General features: G+C 43.1%; 1 protein-coding gene across 1 annotated transcript; it reads left to right on the plus strand.

Moving 5' to 3' along the window:
• Positions 1-427: 427 nt before the first annotated feature.
• Positions 428-27,836, plus strand: LOC109876253 (sodium- and chloride-dependent GABA transporter 1-like). The gene is made up of 15 exons (XM_031826756.1): positions 428-1,171; positions 2,330-2,726; positions 3,027-3,158; positions 3,454-3,554; positions 3,944-4,053; positions 4,244-4,376; positions 4,705-4,839; positions 5,584-5,687; positions 6,681-6,805; positions 10,320-10,432; positions 11,511-11,642; positions 17,651-17,753; positions 17,975-18,075; positions 19,714-19,881; positions 22,917-27,836. Exons 2-15 carry the CDS (start codon positions 2,501-2,503, stop codon positions 23,019-23,021), a joined length of 1,788 nt encoding a protein of 595 aa, XP_031682616.1. The 5' UTR covers positions 428-1,171; positions 2,330-2,500; the 3' UTR covers positions 23,022-27,836.

Genomic DNA, 27,836 nt, shown 5'->3' on the forward strand with positions numbered 1-27,836 from the left:
TAGAGAGTGGATAAAACACCCAATCCCCATTCTAGCTGAGTGAGCCAATAAGAATGGAACACAACAGAGGCCATCTTTCTGTTTTGGCTGTTAATTCCTTTGTCTCTGCACTTTTCCAAGTCTCACACTCACTGAGGCCCAATCTCCCTGTGAGACACTATAGTGTCTACTAATCAATATACTCATTTGTCTCCACATTTTGGGGTTCAATTCTGCTTTAAAGGTCTGTTTTTCCTCTGTCCCCGGGGTCTTATATTTCATGAGACAGCGGATTAAAAAGATTATAGGCGCAGTTTTCAATTTATCTCCCACCCTCAGACTAGCTTGTATTGACTGGTTCCTCTTATCACAGTTTGCCAGCAACCACAGCATGATTGGCATCTGCCTTCACATCAGCCACTCTCTGGGAATGGTTGGTTTCTCTGACATAAACAGAGGAAACACTGCGGATGCACAACCAGGTTTCGAAATTGCACCTTGCTGTAATTCTACTATTCTAACTCTCAACAGTAAATTGAGACCCCGACTTGAGTTAATTTGTTTCTGGGAATATCAACACGGTTAAGCGTATGATAACGGTCCTATATGTGAGAAATCGCGTATAGCTAACAAAATGTTAAGTCATATACCTAACTGTCTTTGAGTCACCCAATGAATTCGGGTAGAAAAAAAAATCCACAAATTGATGAAAAGCACTATGCCTATAAAACCATGAGACTATAAGATGCTACTTTATCAGAACCACAGCGATCTCAGTGGTGGAAATGTTGGACACACGGGGAGGGTCGACTTACAGATGACATTGACGCTATGTAGATGAGAACGGGGATTTGTGGTCCGCGTAATAACCCTGGCCGCTGAAGATAGACGGTGTTACGAGGTGAAGCTGCTGCCTTTTCGTGGTGTTGTTCCCCCCCCCGCTCTGCTCTCCTCTGCTTGTCTCTCTCTCCTTCAGGCATCACCAAGCTAACGGACAGCACCACTCACACCTAGTTCCTGCTTTCCTGCAAACTCACCTTTCCCATCAGGATCATAGTTTAGTTTTGCTTATCTATCTCTAAAAATATTTGATTTGGTCTGCCCGGTTAGAAGCTTCAAGAACACAACTTTTCGAAGAACGCACGGATACTATACCATGTCCAACAATTCTGGCTGGCACAGCAGTTTAATTGTAAGTACAGAATTGACGTTAAACAGTGTGGGAAAACTTCATTGCGATGGTCAGAACATTGGACAGTGTGAACCCATTTGGGGATGCGGAGTTGCGTCTCGGTGGGGAAAAACGGTGTTTCAGATGTTGCGCACTGAGTAGCCGAGATGATTTGCCTAAATTGGATAAATCAATGATATATCTTTTTTTAAATCAATGCAACTTCAAAGAGAGTGATAAATCACATAATTCTACATTTGATTCGTTTTTTGAAGTTCCATAATTCATGGAATATAATCAGCAAATGTGAAAGGACGCGTAGGAGAGTGACTGACGCGTAAATCTTGTTGCTTTTGTTGGCGGGCACATATCCATCTCCATCTCTTCCCATAAATGTCAACTAGCTGATGGGAAAAACGGGGGATATTTGACCATTATACTACAGATATAGAGGCACGGTATTATTCAACCAAATAAAAGCCTAAAAATACCAAAAGCATGACGTTGCCAAGCCAATGTTTCCACAATACGCACATTGCGTTTTGACTTGTAACAGGAACGATTTTTTTTTTTTAAATCGACTAATTTACCTTTGTCTCACATTTATTATGAATAATTAAAGATAAATTATATTCAAAGTATTTAACCTCGGATAATTAACAGTCAAGCTGATTTATGTTAATATGAATGCTTTGCAAATCAGTTTTTATTTATAACGTTACACTTATTTGGATGCGTACATTCTAAGCCATAGCGTGTGAATGAACGTAATTTATCTTTTTTTTGTGTGTCAAATTGATGGTTGAGTTCCGCTGCAATTAACCATCCAAATGCTGAATAATTGGACAGCGGGGATCGCCTCCTCCTCTTAACAGTATGACATGACCTGTCTGCAGAATGTGTGCTGTTTTAAAGTTGCATAAGGGAGACATTGAGAGTAATGACGCTGTGAATCAACGGGCCCTGGCTGTTTAAAAAGCACCACAGGGTCTTCGTGTGATCTCTTGTCCCCTGCGCCAACAAAGTGAATCAATGAAAACTCTTCAAAACGGCCCATTTTCAGCGCTATACTTTAATTTGGATCATTCCCGTGTTAATTCAATATTATGTAAATATTTAGGGTCCTATCATTATTTTAATTTCCTATTTGGTAACATTATCTTGCTCTTTTTGTTCCAGGTTCGCTTTTAACTTCCTCGGTGTTCCCTCTCCTTCTCCCGCTCCTTCACATCCAACGGTCAATCGGCTGGGTAACGAACCGCGAAGCTGCTCTCTACGTGGATCAGTGGGGTTAAAATCTTCCAACCGCCTGCCAGCCTTGCCAGGAAATCTAAACCTAATCAGAGAGACATGGCGACTAATGGAACTAAAGCCTCGGATGGACACGTTTTAACGGAGGTGAATGCGGAGCCTAATGACAAACCCAAAACCTTGGTCGTAAAAGTTCAGAAAAAGGAACTTCCCGAAAGAGAGAACTGGACTGGAAAATTTGACTTTCTCCTGTCTTGCGTCGGGTACGCAATTGGTCTCGGAAATGTCTGGAGATTTCCTTATCTATGTGGGAAGAACGGAGGAGGTAATCAAGATTTCGGCGCTTTTCCCGTGTTTTCAAAAACAGGAGGCTTAAAAACTTAACCCTTCAAACAGAAAATGTGTTCTGGGTCCCTCATTTAATTATCACAATGGTCTTTTTCTCTCCAGATTGAGCGTAATTATCATTCATTTTAGGCGCAGCATTGTGATACAAAAAAATATTGCCTTCATCTCTTTATTTCTTTGGATGATTTGAAATGTTCCCGGCATATCAATGCAAATGGTCGCTTTTATTCACCATTCTATATATGTGTTGTTTACTTACCTTTCACCTTCCATTCAGGGGCCTTCTTGATTCCATACTTTTTGACGCTCATATTTGCTGGCATGCCCCTGTTTCTGCTCGAAACGTCCCTCGGTCAGTACACATCGATTGGAGGGCTTGGGGTGTGGAAACTGGCGCCCATGTTTAAAGGTAAACCAAAGCACTACGTTAGAGGTTCAACTGAAATACATCTCAATATATACCGTAAGACAATTAGCTCTCCTCATCCAATTCTATTTTTGCTGGTTGTCAATAAACACACACAAATATCTGCAATTTCAGTGCACGCCTCCTCTCCCCGTTGTAATTACAAATCAAACCACATATTTAATATAACTAGCTAAACTAGCTAACTAGCTCAAATTACTCAAGTTGTCACATTATTTCATCTTATATTAACTGACTGTATATACATTCCTAATTCCACGTTTCCCTGCTGTTCTAGGTGTTGGTCTGGCCGCTGCAGTGCTGTCTTTCTGGCTAAATATTTATTACATTGTCATCATTTCCTGGGCCATATACTATCTCTGGTCCTCCTTTACTTCTGTGAGTATGATGGATATTATTGCTTTTCTATCAAAAAGTTGTAAGTACAAAACAAACAAACCCCCCAAAAAAACGAATTAATGTGAGGTTATTGCATTTCGTTCACTGGGAGGTTTAAAAAAGAAAAGCCCATTTCCCTGATGAATGTCTTTAAGTAGCATGACTGAGGACTGAAAGAGCAGGGGGCATAGGCCTCTTCGGTATTATCCATTTGAATGCTGAAAAGAAATAAATACTGTTTCTTTTATGTATAGTTAATTCAAATATATCGAATTTGGCCATCAGTACCCTTTCAAAAAACAATGTGGTGCATGTCGCCTGGGTGAAAAGAGTTGGGCAAAATGACAAAAAGTGAGAAAAAGAAAAAAAAACTGTCTTTGTTATTACAGGAGTTGCCATGGCAATCATGTGGAAATTCTTGGAATACAGATCGCTGTTACACCAACTACAGCATCCCGAACGCTGTCAACCTCACCAGCGCAGTTCAGGAATTCTGGGAGTAAAGAACATATATTTTATTATATTTTGTTAAACTTTTTTTTTTTTGGTCTGTGGTTAGACCACGCAGTGTAGAAAATAATGAATGGGGTTGTAGTTGATGAAAAAAATGATTTATAAATAGATTTGATTGGTTGGTTGATTGATTGGTTGGTTGATAGATTGGTTTCATTGGTTGATTTGTCCTATAGACGTAACATGCACCAATTGACGGATGGTCTGGAGAAACCTGGGGAGATCAGAGCGCCTCTAGCCATCACGCTGGCCATCGCTTGGGTCCTGGTTTATTTCTGCATCTGGAAAGGTGTCGCATGGACCGGCAAGGTAAGAGGCTGCCACTGACTAAATTCATAGAGTAGGGGCTAAACCGCACAGAGGAATCTTGACATTGGATTTTGGCAGCCATATTGGATTTTGGCAGCCATATTAGATTTTGGCAGCCGTATTGGATGTTGGGAGGGCAGGGGGGTCCAGCATGTCCCCTGGCTTATTTGCAAAAGTAAGAGGCATTACTATAGATTAAAAATCCATTAAGAAACATTTGACTGGAAACATGGCAGTTAATCCATGCAAGGGTTCTAGCTGTAATAATGACGTAAGGAGGGTGCTCCATTGTCTTGTATTTTAACAAGTCTCTCCCTCCCTGTTTCAGGTGGTGTACTTCTCAGCGACGTACCCCTACTTTATGCTCTTCATCCTCTTCTGCCGCGGCATCACTCTGCCCGGAGCCATTGATGGAATCCTCTTCTATATCACGCCCAACTTTGAGAAGCTCAAGGAATCAGAGGTAGCTAGTCTTTATCAGTGAACAGATTCAGAGGTAGCTAGCCTTTATCAGTGAACAGAATCAGAGGTAGCTAGCCTTTATCAGTGAACAGAATCAGAGGTAGCTAGCCTTTATCAGTGAGCAGAATCAGAGGTAGCTAGCCTTTATCAGTGAACAGAATCAGAGGTAGCTAGCCTTTATCAGTGAACAGAATCAGAGGTAGCTAGCCTTTATCAGTGAGCAGATTCAGAGGTAGCTAGCCTTTATCAGTGAACAGAATCAGAGGTAGCTAGCCTTTATCAGTGAGCAGATTCAGAGGTAGCTAGCCTTTATCAGTGAACAGAATCAGAGGTAGCTAGCCTTTATCAGTGAACAGAATCAGAGGTAGCTAGCCTTTATCAGTGAACAGAATCAGAGGTAGCTAGCCTTTATCAGTGAGCAGATACAGAGTGAGAATGGATGCTGATTGCTGTATGTGATGCTGTGAGTACCAGTCTGTTTTGACTTGCAGTATGTTTTGACTTGTGGTGTGTTTTGACTTGCAGCCTGTTCTGACTTGCAGTGTGTCTTGACTTGCGGTGTGTCTTGACTTGCGGTGTGTCTTGACTTGCGGTGTGTCTTGACTTGCGGTGTGTCTTGACTTGCAGTGTGTCTTGACTTGTGGTGTGTCTTGACTTGTGGTGTGTCTTGACTTGCAGTGTGTTTTGACTTGCAGTATGTTTTGACTTGTGGTGTTTTGACTCTCTGTCTCTCTGTTCTCCTCAGGTGTGGTTGGATGCTGCCACTCAGATCTTTTTCTCCTATGGGCTGGGGCTGGGATCACTGATTGCTCTGGGAAGCTACAACCCATTCAATAATAATGTTTACAGGTAGGTTAAAATCTACAACACCGTTCAATAGTCATATTTACAGGTAGGTTCAAATCTACAAACCATTCTATTCCAGCTCCCTGCTATCCCTTCTGCCTCTGCCAATGAGAGAGCGAGTGAGACAGAGGGAGAGCGAGTGAGAGCGAGTGAGTAACAGAGAGAGAGAGAGAGAGGGAGCGAGACAGAGAGAGAGAGAAGGGGGGGAGAGAGACAGAGAGAGAGAAAGAAAAGGGGGGAGAGAGAGAGAGAGAGAGAGAGACTTTTGTGAGTGTAATACTAATGTTTCCACTGTTTATTTCCCTTTTGTTTATTGTCTATTCCATTTGCTTTGGCAATGTAAACATATGTTTCCCGTGCCAATAAAGCCCTTTTGAATTGAATTGAATTGAATTGAGAGAGAGAGAGAGAGAGAGAGAGAGAGAGAGAGAGAGAGAGAGAGAGAGAGAGAGAGAGAGAGAGAGAGAGAGAGAGAGAGAGAGAGAGAGAGAGAGAGAGAGAGAGAGAGAGAGAGAGAGAGAGAGAGAGAGAGAGAGAGAGAGAGGAGAGAGAGAGAGAGAGAGAATTTGAAGAGGGGGGTGAGAGAGAAAGAAAGAGATAGAAAGGGGGGGTGAGAGAGAGAGACAAAGAGAAAACACATCTCTCAGCTGTCACATCATCTCTGTCTCTCTCCTATGTTCAACCCTGGCACCGAATGAACAATCACCCCGTCTCTGAAATGAATAGGTCACTCCATTGACATTGCAGTAACACTCGGCTATAGAATGCAAAACCCTCCCTCCCTCCCTCCCTCCCTCCCTCCCTCCCTCCCTCCCTCCCTCCCTCCCTCCCTCCCTCCCTCCCTCCCTCCCTCCCTCCCTCCCTCCCTCCCTCCCTCCCTCCCTCCCTCCCTCCCCAATTTTAAATGTGCTGTGGTTTTGATAAGGCTTCCATATCAGTGTGACAACAGACGTTCCAAACCCCATGCTTTTTGTCTTTCTCTCCATCTCCCTGCAGAGATTCTGTCATTGTGTGCTGCATCAACTCGTTCACCAGCATGTTCGCTGGCTTAGTCATCTTCTCCATTGTGGGCTTCATGGCCAACGTGACTAAGAGGCCTATAATAGAAGTAGCAGCCTCAGGTAATTACCGTTCACTATTGATATAGATCTTAATTGGAACAATACATGACTTAGCCTATTTAATCAAATGGCCTCCCAGACTATTTACATTGACCCCCCCCCCTTTTTCGTTTTACACTGCTGCTGCTTTGCTGTGTATCATCTATGCATTGTCACTTTACCCCCACCTACATGTATGAAAAATAACTCGACTAACCTGTACCCTCGCACATTAACTCTGTACCGGTACCCTCTGCATATATCCTCGTTGTTATTTGAACTTTTTAATTTTAATTTGACTATTTTTACTTTAGTTTATTTTAGTAAATATTTTCTTAACTCTATTTCTTGAACTGCATTGTTGGGTAAGTCAGCATTTCACGGTCTACATTGGTTTTCAGGAGCATGTGACACGTAACATTTGATTTGAGTAAAAAAAAAATAGAGCAAATCTTGGAATAACAGTAAGGACTCGCTGTAAAACCACGGACATTGAAACACTTCTCTATATGGGTATTTGAACAGGAATGGGATGTGTTGTGTTGTCAGATCACGTCTTTAACTGTCTGTGATGTCAGATCCCGTCTCTAACTGTCTGTGTTGTCAGATCCCATCTATAACTGTCTGTGTTGTGTTGTCAGATCACGTCTCTAACTGTCTGTGTTGTGTTGTCAGATCACGTCTCTAACTGTCTGTGTTGTGTTGTCAGATCCCGTCTCTAACTGTCTGTGTTGTGTTGTCAGATCACGTCTCTAACTGTCTGTGTTGTGTTGTCAGATCACGTCTCAAACTGTCTGTGTTGTGTTGTCAGATCCCATCTATAACTGTCTGTGTTGTGTTGTCAGATCCCATCTATAACTGTCTGTGTTGTGTTGTCAGATCACGTCTCTAACCGTCTGTGTTGTGTTGTCAGATCCCGTCTCTAACTGTCTGTGTTGTGTTGTCAGATCCCGTCTCTAACTGTCTGTGTTGTGTTGTCAGATCACGTCTCTAACTGTCTGTGTTGTGTTGTCAGATCCCGTCTCTAACTGTCTGTGTTGTGTTGTCAGATCCCGTCTCTAACTGTCTGTGTTGTCAGATCCCATCTATAACTGTCTGTGTTGTGTTGTCAGATCACGTCTCTAACTGTCTGTGTTGTGTTGTCAGATCACGTCTTTAACTGTCTGTGTTGTGTTGTCAGATCACGTCTCTGTCTGTGTTGTGTTGTCAGATCACGTCTCTAACTGTCTGTGTTGTGTTGTCAGATCACGTCTCTAACTGTCTGTGTTGTGTTGTCAGATCACGTCTCTAACTGTCTGTGTTGTGTTGTCAGAACACGTCTTTAACTGTCTGTGTTGTGTTGTCAGATCCCGTCTCTAACTGTCTGTGTTGTGTTGTCAGATCACGTCTCTAACTGTCTGTGTTGTGTTGTCAGATCACGTCTCTAACTGTCTGTGTTGTCAGATCCCGTCTTTAACTGTCTGTGTTGTGTTGTCAGATCCCGTCTCTAACTGTCTGTGCTGTGTTGTCAGATTCTGTCTCTAACTATCTGTCTGTGTTGTGTTGTCAGATCCCGTCTCTAACTGTCTGTGTTGTGTTGTCAGATCCTGTCTCTAACTGTCTGTGTTGTCAGATCCCGTCTTTAACTGTCTGTGTTGTCAGATCCCATCTCTAACTGTCTGTGTTGTCAAATCCTGTCTCTAACTGTCTGTGTTGTCAGATCCCGTCTTTAACTGTCTGTGTTGTGTTGTCAGATCCCGTCTCTAACTGTCTGTGCTGTGTTGTCAGATTCTGTCTCTAACTATCTGTCTGTGTTGTGTTGTCAGATCCCGTCTCTAACTGTCTGTGCTGTGCTGTCAGATCCTGTCTCTAACTGTCTGTGTTGTGTTGTGTTGTCAGAACCCCATCTTTCTCTTTTGTGTTGTCAGATCCCATCTCTAAATGTCTGTGTTGTGTTGTCAGATCCCGTCTCTAACTGTCTGTGTTGTGTTGTCAGATCCTGTCTCTAACTGTCTGTGTTGTCAGATCCCATTTCTAACTGTCTGTGTTGTGTTGTCAGATCCCGTCTCTAACTGTCTGTGTTGTGTTGTCAGATCCCGTCTCTAACTGTCTGTGTTGTTTTGTCAGATCCCGTTTCTGTCTGTGTTGTGTTGTCAGATCCCGTCGCTAACTGTCTGTGTTGTCAGATCCCGTCTCTAACTGTCTGTGTTGTCAGATCCCGTTTATAACTGTCTGTGTTGTCAGATCCCGTCTCTAACTGTCTGTGTTGTCAGATCCCGTTTCTAACTGTCTGTGTTGTCAGATCCCGTCTCTAACTGTCAGTGTTGTCAGATCCCGTCTCTAACTGTCTGTGTTGTGTTGTCAGATCCCGTTTCTGTCTGTGTTGTGTTGTCAGATCCCGTATCTTTCTGTGTTGTGTTGTCAGATCCCGTCTTTAACTGTCTGTGTTGTGTTGTCAGATCCCATCTCTAACTGTCTGTGTTGTGTTGTCAGATCCTGTCTTTAACTGTCTGTGTTGTGTTGTCAGATCCTATCTCTAACTGTCTGTGTTGTCAGATCCCGTCTTTAACTGTCTGTGTTGTGTTGTCAGATCCCATCTCTAACTGTCTGTGTTGTCAGATCCCGTCTCTAACTGTCTGTGTTGTGTTGTCAGATCCTATCTCTAACTGTCTGTGTTGTCAGATCCCGTCTTTAACTGTCTGTGTTGTGTTGTCAGATCCCATCTCTAACTGTCTGTGTTGTCAGATCCCATCTCTAACTGTCTGTGTTGTGTTGTCAAATCCTGTCTATAATTGTCTGTGTTGTCAGATCATGTCTTTAACTGTCTGTGTTATGTTGTCAGATCCCGTCTCTAACTGTCTGTGCTGTGCTGTCAGATCCTGTCTCTAACTGTCTGTGTTGTGTTGTCAGAACCCCATCTTTCTGTGTTGTGTTGTCAGATCCCATCTCTAAATGTCTGTATTGTGTTGTCAGATCCCGTCTCTAACTGTCTGTGTTGTGTTGTCAGATCCTGTCTCTAACTGTCTGTGTTGTCAGATCCCATCTCTAACTGTCTGTGTTGTGTTGTCAGATCCCGTCTCTGACTGTCTGTGTTGTCAGATCCCGTCTATAACTGTCTGTGTTGTGTTGTCAGATCTCGTCTCTAACTGTCTGTGTTGTGTTGTCAGATCCCATTTCTGTCTGTGTTGTGTTGTCAGATCCCGTCTCTAACTGTCTGTGTTGTCAGATCCTGTCTCTAACTGTCTGTGTTGTGTTGTCAGATCCCGTCTCTAACTGTCTGTGTTGTCAGATCCCGTCTCTAACTGTCTGTGTTGTGTTGTCAGATCCCGTCTCTAACTGTCTGTGCTGTGTTGTCAGATCCCGTTTCTGTCTGTGTTGTGTTGTCAGATCCCGTCTCTAACTGTCTGTCTGTGTTGTGTTGTCAGATCCCGTATCTTTCTGTGTTGTGTTGTCAGATCCCGTCTCTAACTGTCTGTGTTGTGTTGTCAGATCCCGTCTCTAACTGTCTGTGTTGTGTTGTCAGATCCCGTCTCTAACTGTCTGTGTTGTGTTGCAGGTCCTGGCTTGGCGTTCTTGGCCTACCCTGAGGCAGTAACCCAGCTGCCTATCTCTCCTCTCTGGGCGATCCTTTTCTTCTCCATGTTGCTCATGCTGGGAATAGACAGTCAGGTGAGGAAACAACAGCTATTTGCATTTCATGTTTCTGTTGTTGTTTTGTGTTATTGTATGGGTGTAATGTGTTGTGTTGTTGTGTGATGTGTTGTTATGTTGTGGTTTGTTGTTGTTTTGTGTTGCGTGTTGTTGTATGGGTGTTATGTGTTGTGTTGTGTTGTGGTGTTGTGTTTGTGTTGTGTTTTGTGTATGTTGTCTTGTTGTTTTTGTTGCGTTATTGTGTTGTGTGTATTTTGTCTTGTTGTGTTGTTGTTGATATGTTGTGTTATTGCATTGTTGTGTTTTGTTTGTTTGTTGGACAATGAATGTAGTATTATCCATCTAATGCAGTGCTTGATGAGTTGCGTGATTGGAATAGTGTTTAATATTCTATAAGAGATGCAGGAAGTCAGTTCTATCCAACATCTAATCTATCTAACCTAGTAGTGTTAATGTGTTGTATAGTACTATATCATGTGTTGTATAGTATTATACCATGTGTAGTATAGTACTATACCATGTGTAGTATAGTACTATATCATGTGTTGTATAGTATTATATCATGTGTTGTACCACCACACACGGGTAGCAAAACATCTTAGCGGACGCCATCTAGACAGCAGACATTTTTTAAGTTTTAGTGTGAATTTAGTGTAATTCTTCACATTTTGCAGTTGGGTGTAGAGAAAATTAAAACAAGATTTCTGCAATTCTACACCTTTTGCGTAGAGAGAAGACTTTTCAAATGTATACCTCATAACCTGCAATTCTACTCATTTTGGTTTGAGGCGGAGAGGTATATGAGTTTTCAATAACCGGGAGGTAATTCCACCATGAATACTAAGTTTAGATAGCTGGCCGCTAGACTAATTTACCAATCCCCCCCCAAAAAATGTGGCTGACGTGGTTTAATTGAGGGACTGTCAATGACTGACATAACAAGAGAAAAACCTACTGAAAACCTACAACCAGGTTTATTCTACTATTCTACCTAGCAAAAGGAAGTTTAAACCCCAACTGAGTTCCTGCGGGAAATTGATCCGAGAGCCTTTGAAAGGGGTGGGCCTGATGTAATATGTTTTACCTCTCTGTGTAGTTCTGTACGGTGGAGGGCTTCATCACTGCATTGGTGGATGAGTTCCCCAGGGCTCTGAGAGGAAGAAGAGAACTCTTCATCGCTGCCGTCTGCCTGGTCTCTTACATCATTGGCCTGTCCAACATCACACAGGTACAGTACACACTCATTCACTCACTCATTCACATCCAGTTCACTCACTCACATCCAGTCCAGTTCACTCACATCCAGTCCAGTCCGGTCACATCCAGTCCTGTCACATCTAGTCCAGTCCAATCACATCTAGTCCAGTCACATCTATTCCAGTCCAGTCACATCTAGTCCAGTCACATCTAGTCCAGTCCAGTCACATCTAGTCCAGTCACTTCTAGTCCAGTCACATCTAGTCCAGTTACATCTAGTCCAGTCCAGTCACATCTAGTCCAGTCCAGTCACATCTAGTCCAGTCACATCTAGTCCAGTCACATCTAGTCCAGTCACATCTAGTCCATTCCGTTCACATCTAGTCCGGTCACATCTAGTCCAGTCACATCTTGTCCAGTCCAGTCACATCTAGTCCAGTTACATCTAGTCCAGTCCAGTCACATCTAGTCCAGTCACATCTAGTCCAGTCACATCTAGTCCATTCCGGTCACATCTAGTCCAGTCACATCTTGTTAATTGGGTTAATGCTACAGGATTAATGCTACTGGTTAAATCAATAGTATAGCCTATTATCTTATGCTGCCATAAGGAAGCATTCAGCGACAGTGAGGTGGCAGTGAGGTGGCAGTGAGGTGGCAGTGAGGTGGCAGTGAGGTGGCGGTGAGGTGGCGGTGAGGTGGCAGTGAGGTGGCAGTGAGGTGGTAGTGAGGTGTCAGTGAGGTGGTAGTGAGGTGGTAGTGAGGTGGTAGTGAGGTGTCAGTGAGGTGGTAGTGAGGTGGTAGTGAGGTGGTAGTGAGGTGGTGGGGGGGTGGTAGTGGGGTGGTGGTAGTGAGGGGGTGGTGGGGTGGCAGTGAGGTGGCAGTGAGGTGGTAGTGAGGTGGTAGTGAGGTGGCAGTGAGGTGGCAGTGAGGTTGTAAGTGAGGTGTCAGTGAGGTGGTAGTGAGGTGACGGTGAGGTGGTAGTGAGGTGTCAGTGAGGTGTCAGTGAGGTGTCAGTGAGGTGGTAGTGAGGTGGTAGTGAGATGGTAGTGGGGTGGCAGTGAGGTGGTAGTGAGGTGGTAGTGAGTTGGTAGTGAGGTGAGGTGGTAGTGAGGTGGTGGTGAGGTGGCAGTGAGGTGGCAGTGAGGTGGTAGTGATGTGGTAGTGAGGTGGTAGTGAGTTGGTAGTGAGGTGGTAGTGAGGTGGCAGTGAGGTGGTGGTGAGGTGGTAGTGAGGTGTCAGTGAGGTGGCGGTGAGGTGGCGGTGAGGTGTCAGTGAGGTGGCAGTGAGGTGGCGGTGAGGTGGCGGTGAGGTGTCAGTGAGGTGGCGTTGAGGTGGCGGTGAGGTGGCGGTGAGGTGTCAGTGAGGTGGCGGTGAGGTGGCGGTGAGGTGGCGGTGAGATGGCGGTGAGGTGGAGGTGAGGTGGCGGTGAGGTGACGGTGAGGTGGTAGTGAGGTGGCGGTGAGGTGGCGGTGAGCTGGTAGTGAGGTGGTAGTGAGATGGTAGTGGGGTGGCGGTGAGGTGGTAGTGAGGTGTCAGTGAGGTGGTAGTGAGGTGGTAGTGAGGTGGTAGTGAGGTGAGGTGGTAGTGAGATGGCAGTGAGGTGGTAGTGAGGTGGTAGTGAGTTGGTAGTGAGGTGGTGGGGGGGTGGTAGTGGGGTGGTGGTAGTGAGGGGGTGGTGGGGTGGTAGTGAGGTGGCAGTGAGGTGGTAGTGAGGTGGTAGTGAGGTGGCAGTGAGGTGGCAGTGAGGTGGCAGTGAGGTGGCAGTGAGGTGTCAGTGAGGTGGTAGTGAGGTGACGGTGAGGTGGTAGTGAGGTGTCAGTGAGGTGTCAGTGAGGTGGTAGTGAGGTGGTAGTGAGATGGTAGTGGGGTGGCAGTGAGGTGGTAGTGAGGTGGTAGTGAGTTGGTAGTGAGGTGAGGTGGTAGTGAGGTGGTGGTGAGGTGGCAGTGAGGTGGCAGTGAGGTGGTAGTGATGTGGTAGTGAGGTGGTAGTGAGTTGGTAGTGAGGTGGTAGTGAGGTGGCAGTGAGGTGGTGGTGAGGTGGTAGTGAGGTGTCAGTGAGGTGGCGGTGAGGTGGCGGTGAGGTGTCAGTGAGTTGGCGGTGAGGTTGCGGTGAGGTGGCGGTGAGGTGTCAGTGAGATGGCGTTGAGGTGGCGGTGAGGTGGCGGTGAGGTGTCAGTGAGGTGGTGGTGAGGTGGCGGTGAGGTGGCGGTGAGATGGCGGTGAGGTTGAGGTGAGGTCGCGGTGAGGTGACGGTGAGGTGGTAGTGAGGTGGCGGTGAGGTGGTAGTGAGGTGGTAGTGAGGTCGTAGTGAGATGGCAGTGAGGTGGTAGTGAGGTGGTAGTGAGGTGGTAGTGAGGTGTCAGTGAGTTGGCGGTGAGGTGGCGGTGAGATGGCGGTGAGGTGTCAGTGAGGTGGCGTTGAGGTGGCGGTGAGATGGCGGCGAGGTGGCGGCGAGGTGGCGGCGAGGTGGCGGTGAGGTGGCGGTGAGGTGGCGGTGAGGTGGCAGTGAGGTGGCGGTGAGATGGCGGTGAGGTGGCGGTGAGATGGCGGTGAGGTGTCAGTGAGGTGGCGTTGAGGTGGCGGTGAGGTGGCGGTGAGGTGGCGGTGAGGTGGTAGTGAGGTGGTGGGTCTCCCAGATGAAGCTGGACCTGTTACAATACTCGTGATGTAGAACAGCAGATTTGAGTTGAAAAGTGAACTCACTGACTATTCTCCAGATTAATTAGGAAATAAAAGCAGAAGTTTTTTCAATGATAAATAAGAGGTGTGCCGCGTGAATAGGGTCCACTGCGTGTGAATAGGGTCCACTGCGTGTGAATAGGGTCCACTGCGTGTGAAGAGGGTCCAGTGTGTGAGAAGAGGGTCCAGTGCCTGTGAAGGGGGTCCAGTGCGTGAGAAGAGGGTCCAGTGCCTGTGAAGGGGGTCCAGTGCCTGTGAAGGGGGTCCAGTGCCTGTGAAGGGGGTCCAGTGCCTGTGAAGGGGGTCCAGTGTGCGTGAGAAGAGGGTCCAGTGCCTGTGAAGAGGGTCCAGTGCGTGAGAAGAGGGTCCAGTGCGTGAGAAGAGGGTCCAGTGCCTGTGAAGGGGGTCCAGTGCCTGTGAAGGGGGTCCAGTGCCTGTGAAGGGGGTCCAGTGCGTGTGAAGGGGGTCCAGTGCCTGTGAAGAGGGTCCAATGCGTGAGAGTTGGCAGCACTGCATCCTTGCATCGCCATGAACAATACGTCTTATCTAGTTGTCTGACATTACTTCAGCTGAAAACTAGATTTAAACCAGAAAATAACATCACATGACAGATATTGACAGCTAGCGTTGGTCTACGTGATGTATTTGTATGTATTTAACTAGGCAAATCAGTTAAGAACAAATTCTTATTTACAATGACGGCCTAACCCCGGACGATGCTAGGGAAATTGCGCACAGCCCTACGGGATTCCCAATCATGGAGGGTTGTGATACAGCCTGGAATTAAACCAGGGTCTGTAATGATGCCTCTAACACTGAGATGCAGTGCCTTAGACCGCTGCGCCTCTCGGGATCCCCAAAATATAGGGAAATAAGCAAAAAAGTGCTCTGTCAAGGTTCGTTCACCTGAGGTAACTGGGTTCACTTGTATTGTGATGTAATGACAGTGTAGTTGTGTAGTAGTTAATTAGATCTACTTTGTTACAGTCTACCGATACATACTTACATACACTATCTTCATCTTTTCTGACTGTTACGACTAGGTGTAGACTTTTATGACTGGTGACAATTGGATAAAAAACATTGAACCTTTAAGTCCCTTAACATCAAATCTTTAAGTCCCTTAATATCAAACTTTTAAGTCTCTTAACCTCTAATGGTATAGGGGACGCTTGCGTCCCACTTGGCCAAAAACCAGGGAAAATGCAGCGCGGCAAATTCAAATAAAATGATATAAAAATCTAACTTTCATTAAATCACACATGTAAGATACTAAATTAAAGCTGCCCTCGTTGTGAATCCAGCCAACATGTCAGATTTTAAAAAGGCTTTTCGGCGAAAGCATAAGAAGCTATTATCTGATGATAGCACAACAGTAAACAAAGAGGGTAGCATATTTCAACCCTTCTGGCGCTACACAAAACACATAAATAAAATATAAAACATGCCTTACCTTAGACGAGCTTCTTTTGTTGGCACTCCAATATGTTCCATAAACATCACAATTGGTCCTTTTGTTTGATTAATTCCGTCCATATATATCCAAAATGTCCATTTATAAAGCGCGTTTGATCCAGAAAAAAACAGCTTCCAAAATGTGCAACGTCACTACAAAATATCTCAAAAGTTGCCTATATATTTTGCCAAAACATTTCAAACTACTTTTGTAATACAGCTTTAGGTATTTTTAAACGTTAATAATCGATCAAATTGAAGACGGGTCTATCTGTTTTCAATACAGGAACACAGCAAACAAAGCTACTTTTCAAGTCTTGCGCACTCTCAACAATGTTACGCAGTTCCTAGATGCATATCTTATATTCTTGGCATGAGTAGCATTAAGTTGAATTTGGGCACACTATTTATCCAAAAGTGATAATGCTGCCCACTATACCTAAAGAAGTTAATATCAAACCTTTAAGTCCCTTAACATTCCATGTTATTTTTCCCCAATATAATTTCTTTACTGGCTGTGTTGACATCCCTGTATCTGATCAGTTGATGTTATTTCATCCTAACGGCTTCATCTCCTCGACCCCCCCCCCCCCCTCCTCCCCCCTCCTCTCCTGCCCTGGACTCTTTCACAGGATCAAACCAGGGAAAACGATGATGTCTTCTCAAGCTCCACATCCCAAACTCTGAGGTCAATAACTCTCCTCCTGAAACCTGTACCGATGTAGCCACTGACAGGATCACTGAATGCTTCCAGTCAACCCCCCCCCCCCCTCCAGTCCTCTGCTTGTATGAAACACTACCCACCACTCTGTACCCTACTACACCGTTCTTCACAGCATTATCACATCTGTCACTGGAGATTAATGTCTGCCTCCCTCTTGGATTGAAACAATCGGCCTAATCAGTTGTTCACCTCAGCTCTGCAGTACCAGTCTAGCGTTTCATCTCCCTCCACCCTTCCCTAGCGCTGGGCTCCAGAGCCCTGAAGATTCCCAGGGAGACAGGCAGGCAGCTAGGGTCAGTGACCCTCCACCAGCTACCACCACTGGTGCTCTCATCCCTCACATTATTCCACGTCACCAGTTTAATAACATCACATCTCAGTCGTTCTATCTCCTATCCTCTATACCCCCCCCATGACTCCCCGTCTTGCTGCTCTCGTTCTCTCTACACTTGGGAACCTGTATCCAACAGTCTTTCTCTGTTCTCTTCTCGTCCAATAGGGTGGGCTGTATGTGTACTCTCCTCAACACTCTTTCTCTGTTCTCTTCTCGTCCAATAGGGTGGGCTGTATGTGTACTCTCCTCAACACTCTTTCTCTGTTCTCTTCTCGTCCAATAGGGTGGGAACCCGTATCCAACAGTCTGTCTCTGTTCTCTTCTCGTCCAATAGGGTGGGAACCTGTATCCAACAGTCTTTCTCTGTTCTCTTCTCGTCCAATAGGGTGGGAACCCGTATCCAACAGTCTTTCTCTGTTCTCTTCTCGTCCAATAGGGTGGGAACCCGTATCCAACAGTCTGTCTCTGTTCTCTTCTCGTCCAATAGGGTGGGAACCTGTATCCAACAGTCTTTCTCTGTTCTCTTCTCGTCCAATAGGGTGGGAACCCGTATCCAACAGTCTTTCTCTGTTCTCTTCTCGTCCAATAGGGTGGGAACCTGTATCCAACAGTCTTTCTCTGTTCTCTTCTCGTCCAATAGGGTGGGAACCCGTATCCAACAGTCTGTCTCTGTTCTCTTCTCGTCCAATAGGGTGGGAACCTGTATCCAACAGTCTTTCTCTGTTCTCTTCTCGTCCAATAGGGTGGGAACCTGTATCCAACAGTCTGTCTCTGTTCTCTTCTCGTCCAATAGGGTGGGAACCTGTATCCAACAGTCTTTCTCTGTTCTCTTCTCGTCCAATAGGGTGGGCTGTACGTGTTCAAGCTGTTTGACTACTATTCTGCCAGCGGCATGTGCCTGCTCTTCCTGGTCTTCTTCGAGTGTGTCTCCATATCCTGGTTCTACGGTGAGTCGGTTACCTCACTTCCTGTTAGAGCTACGGTGACGTCGCTAACCTGACTGATGTACAAAGAGGTTGGGGCCTTCTCAATGTAATAGTCTATGTAAAAGGTTTGGGTGTTGGGCAGCTCATACCAAATTCCAAAATCTGCTTCCAATGAGTGCAGGTACTTGTCTTCCATCACAGCACCTTTGACCTACTTGCTTCCTGTCTTGCATATGTTGCAGGTGCTGATAAGTTCCTTGCCAACATTGAGGAGATGATTGGCTTTAGGCCCTGCCTGTGGTGGAAGCTGTGTTGGGTCGTGTTCACTCCTCTCATCGTGGCTGTAAGTACTCTCTCTTCTTCTCTCTCTTTCTCTCTCTCTCTTCTTCTCTCTCTCTCTATATATATATATCTCTTCCCCTTTCTCTGTCTTTCAACATTCTCAAAATAGAGCATTAAACATCAAATGAAATCAAATGTTATTGGTCACAAACACGTGTTTAGCAGATGTTATTTCGAGGTGTAGCGAAATGCTTGTGTTTCTAGAGACAAGAGTGCAGTAATATCTAACAAGTAATATAACAATTCCACAACAATACAGACAGATCTAAGTAAATGAATGGAATGAATAATATATACATATATGGACAAGCAATGTCGGAGTGGCACAGGCTAAGATACAGTAGAACAGAATACAGTATATACATATGAGAGGAGTAATGCAAGGTATGTAAACATTATTAAAGTGACTAGTTAATAAAGTGGCCAGTGATTTCAAGTCTATGTATATAGGGCAGCAGGCTCTAATGTGCTAGTGGTGACTATTTAACAGTCTGATTGCCTTGAGATAGAAACTGTTTTTCAGTTTCTGTCCCAGTTTTAATGCACCTGTACTGACCTTGCCTTCTGGATGATAGCGGGGTAAATGGGTAGTGGCTCGAGTGGCTGTTGTCCTTGATGATCTTTTTGGCCTTCCTTTGAAGGTGGGTGCTGTAGGTGTCCTGGAAGGCAGGTAGTTTGCCAAACGTGATGCGTTGGGCAAACCGCACCACCCTCTGGAGAGCCATGTGGTTGCGGTTGGTGCAGTTGCCGTACCAGGCTGTGATATAGCCCGACAGGATGCTCTCAATTGTGCGTCTGTATAAGTTTTGTGAGGGTTTTAGGTGCCAAGCCAAATTCTTTAGCCTTCTGAGGCTGTCTGTGTGGGTGGACCATTTCAGTTTGTCAGTGATGTATACGCTGAGGAACTTGAAGCTTTCCACCTTCTCCACTGCGGTCCCATCAATGTGGATATGGGGGTGCTCCCTCCGCTGTTTCCTGAAGTCCATGATGAGCTCTATTTGGTCTGTTGATGTTGAGTGAGAGGTTATTTTCCCAGCACCACTCTTCCAGGGCCCTGACCTCCTCCCTGTAGGCCATCTCGTCATTGTTGGTAATCAAGCCTACTACTGTTGTGTCTTCTGCAAACTTGATGACAGAGTTAGAAGCGTGCATGGCCACGCAGTCATGGATGAACAGGAGTACAGACACTCCCTATTCCTAATGACAAGCATACCCATAACATGATGCAGCCAGTAATGTGTTGTGTTGGATTTTCCCCAACCATAACACGTTGTATTCAGGACATAAAGTTAATTTACAAATCAATGTAAAGCATTCAATTGTCTACCACAATGTATAGAGTTGTCAAATGAACTCTATGGTGTTTTTGTATGGAGGGCTGTAAAACCAAATTATACAACATATTTTTGGCATTAATAACCCTCCATATTCCTTCATCCTTGGTGTTGTGTTTGTGATGTAACACGGTGACTTTGATTGATTAATTGTATTAGACAATGGAAAGTAGTAGTTCTAGCCAGATACAACATTACATACATTTAAAAACATTATCCACGATGAACACACAATTAAGCCCTCAGGCTTTTTTTCCCCATTGTGGTTGATTGTGTTGTGACCAGGTTGTTCTTCTGTGTTCCAGGGAGTGTTCCTGTTCAGTGCTGTCCAGATGGTTCCTCTCACCATGAACAACTACGTGTTCCCGGCCTGGGGACAGGGAGTAGGCTGGTGCATGGCGTTGTCCTCCATGCTCCTGATACCTGGATACATGATCTATATGTTCCTCAACCTCAAGGGGGATTACAAAGAGGTAACGCATCACCGTCTGTCTTCCTCAGCTGCTGACAATCACATTCAGAAAGTACTCACACCACTTGACTTTTTACACATTTTGTTTCAAGGTTGGATTAAAATGGATTAAATTGTCTTTTTTTTTGGTCAACGATCTACACAAAATACTCTGGAATGTCAAAGTGGAAGAAACATTTCTGAAAAATATACACTTTTGAATACATAAGTTTTCAAACCCTTGAGTCAGCACTTTTTTAGAAACACCTTTGGCAGTGATTACAGCTGTGAGTCTTTCTGGGTAAGTCTCTAAAGAGCTTTGCACACCTGGATTGTACAGTATTTGTACCGTATTTGTACCGTATTTGTACCGTATTTGTACAGTATTTGCACATTATTCTTTTAGAAATTCTTCAAGTTCTGTCAAGTCTGTTATTGATCATTGCTGGACAGCCATTTTCAAGTCCCGCCATATATTTTCAAGCCGGTTTAAGTCAAAACTGTAACTAGGCCACTCAGGAACATTCGATTGTGTCTTGTTAAGCAACTAAAGTGTATATTTGGCCTTGTGTTTTAGATTCTTGTCCTGCTGAAAGGTGAATTTGTCTCCCAGCGTCTGTAGGAAAGCAGACTGAACTAGGTTTTCCACTAGGATTTTGCCTGTGCTTAGCTCCGTTTCTTTATATTCTTCAAAATCTCCCTAGTTCTCGCCGATGACGAGCATACCCATAACGTGATGCAGCCAGGAATGTGCTGCTCCAAACTTAACACTTTGTATTCAGGACATAAAGTGAATTTCTTTGCATCAGTATTTAGTGACTTGTTGCAAACAGGATGCATATTTTGGAATATTTTTATTCTGTACAGGCTTCCTTCTTTTCACTCTGTCATTTAGGTTAGTATTGTGGAGTAACTACAATGTTGTTGATCCATCCTCAGTTTTCTCCTATCACAGCCATTAAACTCTGTAACTGTTTTAAAGTCACCATTGGCCTCATTGTTAAATCCCTGAGTGGTTTCCTTCCTCTCCGGCAACTGAGTTAGGAAGGACACCTGTATCTTTGTAGTGACTGGTTGTATTGATACACCATCCAAAGTGTAATTAACAACTTCACCATACTGAAAGGGAAATTCAATGTCTGCTTTTTATTTTACCCATCTACCAACAGATCGCCTTCTTTGCGAAACATTGGAAAACGTCACTGGCCTTTGTGGTTGAATCTGTGTTTGAAATTCACTGCTCGACTGAGGCACCTCACAGATAATTGTATGTGTGGGGTACAGAGATGATGTTGACATTCAAAAAGCATGTTAAACAATTTTTTTTTTTATTGCACACAGAGTGAGTCCATGTTACTCATTATGTGACTGAATACTTATTGACTCAAGACATTTCAGCTTTTCATATTTTATTAATTTGTAAATATGTCCCAAAAAATTATTCCGCTTTGACATTTTGGAGTATTGTGTGTAGGCCAGTGAAACAAAATCTAAATGTAATCCATTTTTAAATTCAGGCTGTAACACAACAAAATGTGTTAAAATGCAATGGGTGTCAAATTCTTCCTGAAGGACTGTATATGTCTGTCCCATTTAGCAGACACTTTTATCCAGTGACTTACAGTCATGCCTAAATTATTTTCCTATGGGTGGTCCCGGGAATCGAACCAACTATCCTAACATTGCAAGTGCTCTCCTCACATACTGTGTATACAGAGTCGACCTTAAAGGCGACCATTTTGTGTCCAACAACTCCCAACTCTTCTCGAGATAACCATAGCGTGCGTCTCAGAAAGAGATCTGCCTGCAGCAGAGAGTTTGTCACAGGCTGTGGGGTTTTGTACAATTTTAAATAGATGGTATGGCACTTAATCCAAAATGAGTTGGGAATAAGAGTCTCTCTCTCTCTCTCTCTCTCTCTCTCTCTCTCTCTCTCTCTCTCTCTCTCTCTCTCTCTCTCTCTCTCTCTCTCTCTCTCTCTCTCTCTCTCTCTCTCTCTCTCTCTCTCTCTCTCTCTCTCTCTCTCTCTCTCTACCTTCTCAACAGAGCTCTTGGCGATTACTGTTTTTATATTAATCCGTATAAATAATCGTTGGTTCTCACACTCTAAAAGAAAAGTTTGAGGACAGCAAATGTCGGCGAGAGAGAGAGAGAGAGAGAGAGAGAGAGAGAGAGAGAGAGAGAGATCATTGCTCACGTAAATTAGTTTCAATAGGCTACAGTAGGCTGTAATTTAGATATGAGATCAAATGAGGGAAAGACAACTGCAGATTTTCAGTCACTTTATGTAAATCACAAAGCTCATTTAAAAATTATCTGTGACAACAGAGTGATCAAATTAAGATACATGTATACACATAGACGTTCAGTTGAGAAGGAGAAAGGAGTGTGAGGCTGGTCGGTCCCATGACGCTTCGTCTGTTGAGAAGGTCACAGAAAGGAATGTGAGGCCGGTCGGTCCCATGACGCTACGTCTGTTGAGAAGGTCGGTCCCATGACGCTACGTCTGTTGAGAAGGTCACAGAAAGGAATGTGAGGCCGGTCGGTCCCATGACGCTACGTCTGTTGAGAAGGTCACAGAAAGGAATGTGAGGCCGGTCGGTCCCATGACGCTACGTCTGTTGAGAAGGTCACAGAAAGGAATGTGAGGCCGGTCGGTCCCATGCCGCTACGTCTGTTGAGCTGCAGCTTGCCTTGAAAGGAACAGTAATTGCTGGTTCTGGTGTTGTCAAGGATGGAGCGCTGCGGTCGTCAATGGCAACGAGAGGAGCAGCTGTCCGCCCCTTTGTGTCAGTCAGTGCAATCTTGATTGCTTAAATTGTAGCAATCAATTCCTTGTTTTGTGTGTGCCAAGCACCCGGCGGAAAGGCTCGATCTTACAGACACGGATGCCAGCTAGCTATCTAGTGCGTGATATAATGTATTACCAGCAATGTGAAAGCATGAAGATGTGTAACATATAATTTCCTCACGGCATCTGCATATAGCATGTTAATGTTGTAACTTACAGCCTAAAGATGTCTGACGTATTTTGAACATATCTCTCGCCCCTTGCAGCGTCTGCGGATAATGATCCAACCCCCGATGATGGTGAGAGGAGAACGCCAGGAGAACGGTCCTGAGCAGACACCGGCAGCAGCCACTGAAGAGGCTTACATCTAAACCCTGTTGTATTCAGCCTGTCTCCAACTCTTTGCAGAAAACAACGTAATCAAGGTGAAGCACAACCAAGGGATGCATTCCCAAATGGAGTCCTATTCTATATATAGTGCACTACTTTTGATCAGGGCCCATATGGACTACTACCTAATATAGGCCCTGGTTAAAAGTAGTGCACTATATAGGGAATAGGACGTCATTTGGGACGCAGAAAAGACCTTCCATGTCTGATATCTAATCACCTACCTCCAGGGGAAACGTGACCAACCTGATTACATTTTACTTTTCGTTTATTTTTCATTTATTTTTATTTATTTGTTTTTATTAGTTTTTTCATTTGTTTTTGTCAACAGAAATAAGAAAGTCAAACAGCTGTTATTGTGATAGTTTTGTGTTTCATATGCAAACATGTTAGTCTTTCTAAGATTGTTACCTAGAAAGTTACTATAATTTGAATTATAATTTAAATTTGGAGGCCCAATGTGATTCAACACTAACGTGCTAATATGAACTTAATTCGTCCATAAAAAATTAAGTTATTGTAAAACCGAGCCGTAGCCAGGGTCTGGGTTTCAGTGCGTCTGGAAGGGGAGGGGGGGGGGGGGGGGGCTATTAGGAATGACTTCAGTCGTTATCACATTGGTTATTGTAGCTTCCTTCACCTCAGCGGATCTACAAACACATAGCCTGTTAGCTATACAATTAGCCGCGACACATTAACTCACATTAACTCAGCACCAGGATAAAAAAAATATATCATGGAATATGTACAGAGGTATCTGACAGCAGAAAAAACTATTTCATTAACAAAAGTCAACAAATATAGTTTTTTTTGCAGTTTTATAGCTAATCTACACATTTTGCCATGTTAATATGATATCTGAGCGAGTGAGCAAATAAAATCAATTGGGGCCCCCTGGAGGTCAAGGCCCCCTGGAGGTCAAGGCCCCCTGGAGGTCAAGGCCCCCTGGGAATGTGCCCTGCATGCCCTGTCGGTAATTCAGCCATGATTACTACACGTTTAGATGAGTAAATAGACTAATTAACCAATCTAAAAAGGTTTAACTGAATTGGGCTAATTGAGTGACTGTCACACATAAAGAAAATATGCACATTTTCACATCCGTGGTGTGTTTCCACCTAATAGACTTGTTACAGATTAAACAATCAGTGTGAGATAGAATAGTGCACATAAAAATAAATTTTTGCATTCCAGTTTTCATGTACCGAATTTTAAACAATCAACTAATGTTTCCATTGCATTTTCAACTCTACCAAAACAGTTTTGTCACAAAAAAAAAAATGGTTGACTTAAATACAAATACCAACGGCTGACAGATGCAGTGTGGGGCTAATCTACATAATGAGATTTTTTATGGATAAGAGCGAGAATATTTTTGTTTTGTCAAACAGCAGTCGAGCATCGATCATCACGTCACCAGAATAAGACCCCAGATATTTATTAGAAAGGGAGCATCAAGATCATCTTTCACCACCGTGTGAAGTTCATCTTCCTTTATTTAATAGCAAGCCTAATAAACTGCTTTCCCGAGTCGTAGTGGGGGAGGACCACACACCATATCATCACGTGACTCCAAATTTACTTCAATAGGATGGTTATGATATAAATATTTGAGCGTCAAAGTGATTTCCACCCACCATTTCTCACAAAACACATTTTACAGACACAAAAAAAACATCCCACCATGTTGAACGAAGAGATGATCTATCGGCATTGGACTGAAACTTCCTGTTTCCATCACACCTGATTTATTGTATTTTTTATATGGTAAGACATTACTTGCATAACAACCTTGGATGGAGCATGGTTTACTGACACATAACAAGAGAGAAAATGCAGATGCACAACCAAGTTTCAGCATTTCACCTTGTGTATTCAACTATTCTAATTCTCAACAGTAATTTGAGACCCCAAACAAGAGTTTAAAAATATATATATAAAAACATAAACAAATATCCAATATGAAATCATTATTGAGGTTCGGACCTCGGTGTCCTCATATGTTGCTCTGATTGTAAAAAGGAAAGATACACATTAAAATCCGTATCAAAGAGATACAGAAAAAAAACGATGTATTAAAGTCAACAAATTAATTCAATATGAAAATTGCATAGTGGAATTGAATATTGACCAATCACATCGATGACCATTATGGGAAAGTGCAACCTGCAAATGTCCATATCTTTTATATCACAAACATGTATAGTAACCTTTGAAAAGCACAAGGCCAGTATGGATCTCAGACCATCTGGCATGACATGACTGTAGTACCTGTTACAAAACAACGCAGATTACCGTTACATACGAGAGACTGTTTTAGTTGTATCTTTGTTTTTCTAAAGAACAATAACTTTCTATGTGTCCTATAACTTGTTTTTAGAATCCTCTGTAGGATGTTTTTTGTATGTGAGAGTGAGACGGACCAAAATCATACGCTGGTGAGAAGGGATTAGCGCAAAACACTAAACGACATGTGACACGGTCTAGATTTACAAACGGAAATGAGAAGCATCCCTCACATGCCGTCGCTGCAGAGAACAGGGGACAATGAGAGGTATTACTACAGAAGCAGCATTTGAGCAGTGATTGTCTAACAACTCCTAATAACCCAGATATACTGTTTTACTGCAATCATGTTTACCACATTTAGTGTCCAACTCCTCAGGAACAGCCGTGAAAAGCGACCAAATGATCTACTGAAACTACCGTGATGAGAGTTGTGAACAAAGACTTTCCTTCCTTCCACCAGTCAGTCAGTTAGTCAGTCATTCTAGTCGAAGCCAGAGCCATGTATTTAGAGATGAGGTTTGTTAGTCAGTCATTCTAGTCGAAGCCAGAGCCATGTATTTAGAGATTAGGTTTCAGTTAGTCAGTCATTCTAGTCGAAGCCAGAGCCATGTATTTAGAGAGATGAGGTTTCTGCAATATGATGCATTAACTTGACAATACAACATTCTATAGCAGCCATGTTAGAACCCCATTAACATGACACTACAACATTCTATAGCAGCCATGTTAGAACCCCATTAACATGACACTACAACATTCTATAGCAGCCATGTTAGAACCCCATTAACATGACACTACAACATTCTATAACAGCCATGTTAGAACCCCATTAACATGACACTACAACATTCTATAGCAGCCATGTTAGAACCCCATTAACATGACACTACAACATTCTATATCAGCCATGTTAGAACCCCATTAACATGACACTACAACATTCTATAGCAGCCATGTTAGAACCCCATTAACATGACACTACAACATTCTATAACAGCCATGTTAGAACCCCATTAACATGACACTACAACATTCTATAACAGCCATGTTAACTCTCCTTTAACATTACATGGGTAATATTTAAACAATGCCATCTAAATTAATATGTAGAATTAGAACAATTATTGACAATTCTAACTGTTTAAATATATGGCTCTGTTAATAGCCATAGTCTGTTGTTATGACTGTACAGGTTTCCAATGTCATGATCTGAGAGAGAAACCTTATAGATGGACTACAACCTAACCTGACCAGAAACCAACAACAGGCCAATATTATTACTGAAAATATACCTTTTTTTCTTTTTTTTAATTGAAAGACGAAACATATGAATTATCAAGTTGTTTGGCAATATATATAGAAATAGATTAATATATATACAGTATATGTATAAATATATTTAGTTTTATTATATATTAATTCCACAAAATGATCAAAGATGTATTTCTATAAAGATTAAACTAGTTTGTTTCCATGGCAGCTACAAATGACACGGATCTGGTTTCAATGAGTCATTTTGGTCTCTGCAAAGATTATATAACTAAAATGTGCAATGAATAAGGGTTCCATTCATTTTGTATAAAGTTACCATACTGCAGTTTTCTGTCTTCAAATGATGTTGTAAAACTCTGTGTTATACGTGTAACTGTGGCCTCTGTGAATTGTCCGTACGATCTGATCTGATGTGTCTACATGTTGAAGAAAAAAAACATCTGTTTTCTGCAATAATATGATTCTCTCAGAAACTAAAGCACATACAGTATATTTCTGATAAGTAATATAATACAATTGCAATAATGATAGTAGTATAATAATTAAATAATATATACACTCGTCTAGTCAAAAGAATCTTGTTTTGTATATTTCTACCAGTTTCATGGGCCTAATGTAAAATATTCTATGTAAAAAATAAAATATATAATAAATGTCTTTAGATGGTGTTATATGAAAAAAAGCATGATTGCCATATATGTTATCTGCAGAAGTAAATAAAGAACTATAGATTATAACGTCTGCTTTTCATCATGTCTATATTTGGGGGGGATATTATCTTTTTGGTTTTAGATGAACTATTTTATTAAATGTATCTAATTAAAAGTGTATTATATATTGTATTACAGAGATTGATTATATATATATATATCAGTAAAATGATTAAAACAGGACTCTGAGACTCGAGGACAGTATAGTACATCCGTTGCAGAATAAAAACACTGTTTTACAGTGCATGGACAAATGCATGGACAAATGGCATTCTTCTACAGTGTGAATCCTTTTATACAGATTATACTTCTGATTTATAGTGGTGTGATTGGGTGTTCACATTGTATTACCTTTCCTTTGAATTATCGTCTCTTAAATCATCTTAAAGTATCGCTACATAACAGGGGGACACATATTGTAAAGACTTGTTTTCATGTCTGATTATTTAATCCCTGTGTGGTGTTGAATGTTGTTGTTATTCACCCAATGTTCACGGGTCTGATGGACCCACAACATTATTGTTT

This window comes from Oncorhynchus kisutch, linkage group LG1 (genome assembly GCF_002021735.2).
Source record: "Oncorhynchus kisutch isolate 150728-3 linkage group LG1, Okis_V2, whole genome shotgun sequence".
NCBI classification, from domain to species: Eukaryota; Metazoa; Chordata; class Actinopteri; order Salmoniformes; family Salmonidae; genus Oncorhynchus; species Oncorhynchus kisutch.

Bases quoted from the DNA above. Each gene is read 5' to 3' on its own strand.
- LOC109876253 (XM_031826756.1), top strand. From the start codon at position 2,501: ATGGCGACTAATGGAACTAAAGCCTCGGATGGACACGTTTTAACGGAG. The intron at 4,377-4,704 runs GTAAGAGGCTGC...TCCCTGTTTCAG, and splicing joins GTGTCGCATGGACCGGCAAG to GTGGTGTACTTCTCAGCGAC. The intron at 19,882-22,916 runs GTAACGCATCAC...CGCCCCTTGCAG, and splicing joins TCAAGGGGGATTACAAAGAG to CGTCTGCGGATAATGATCCA.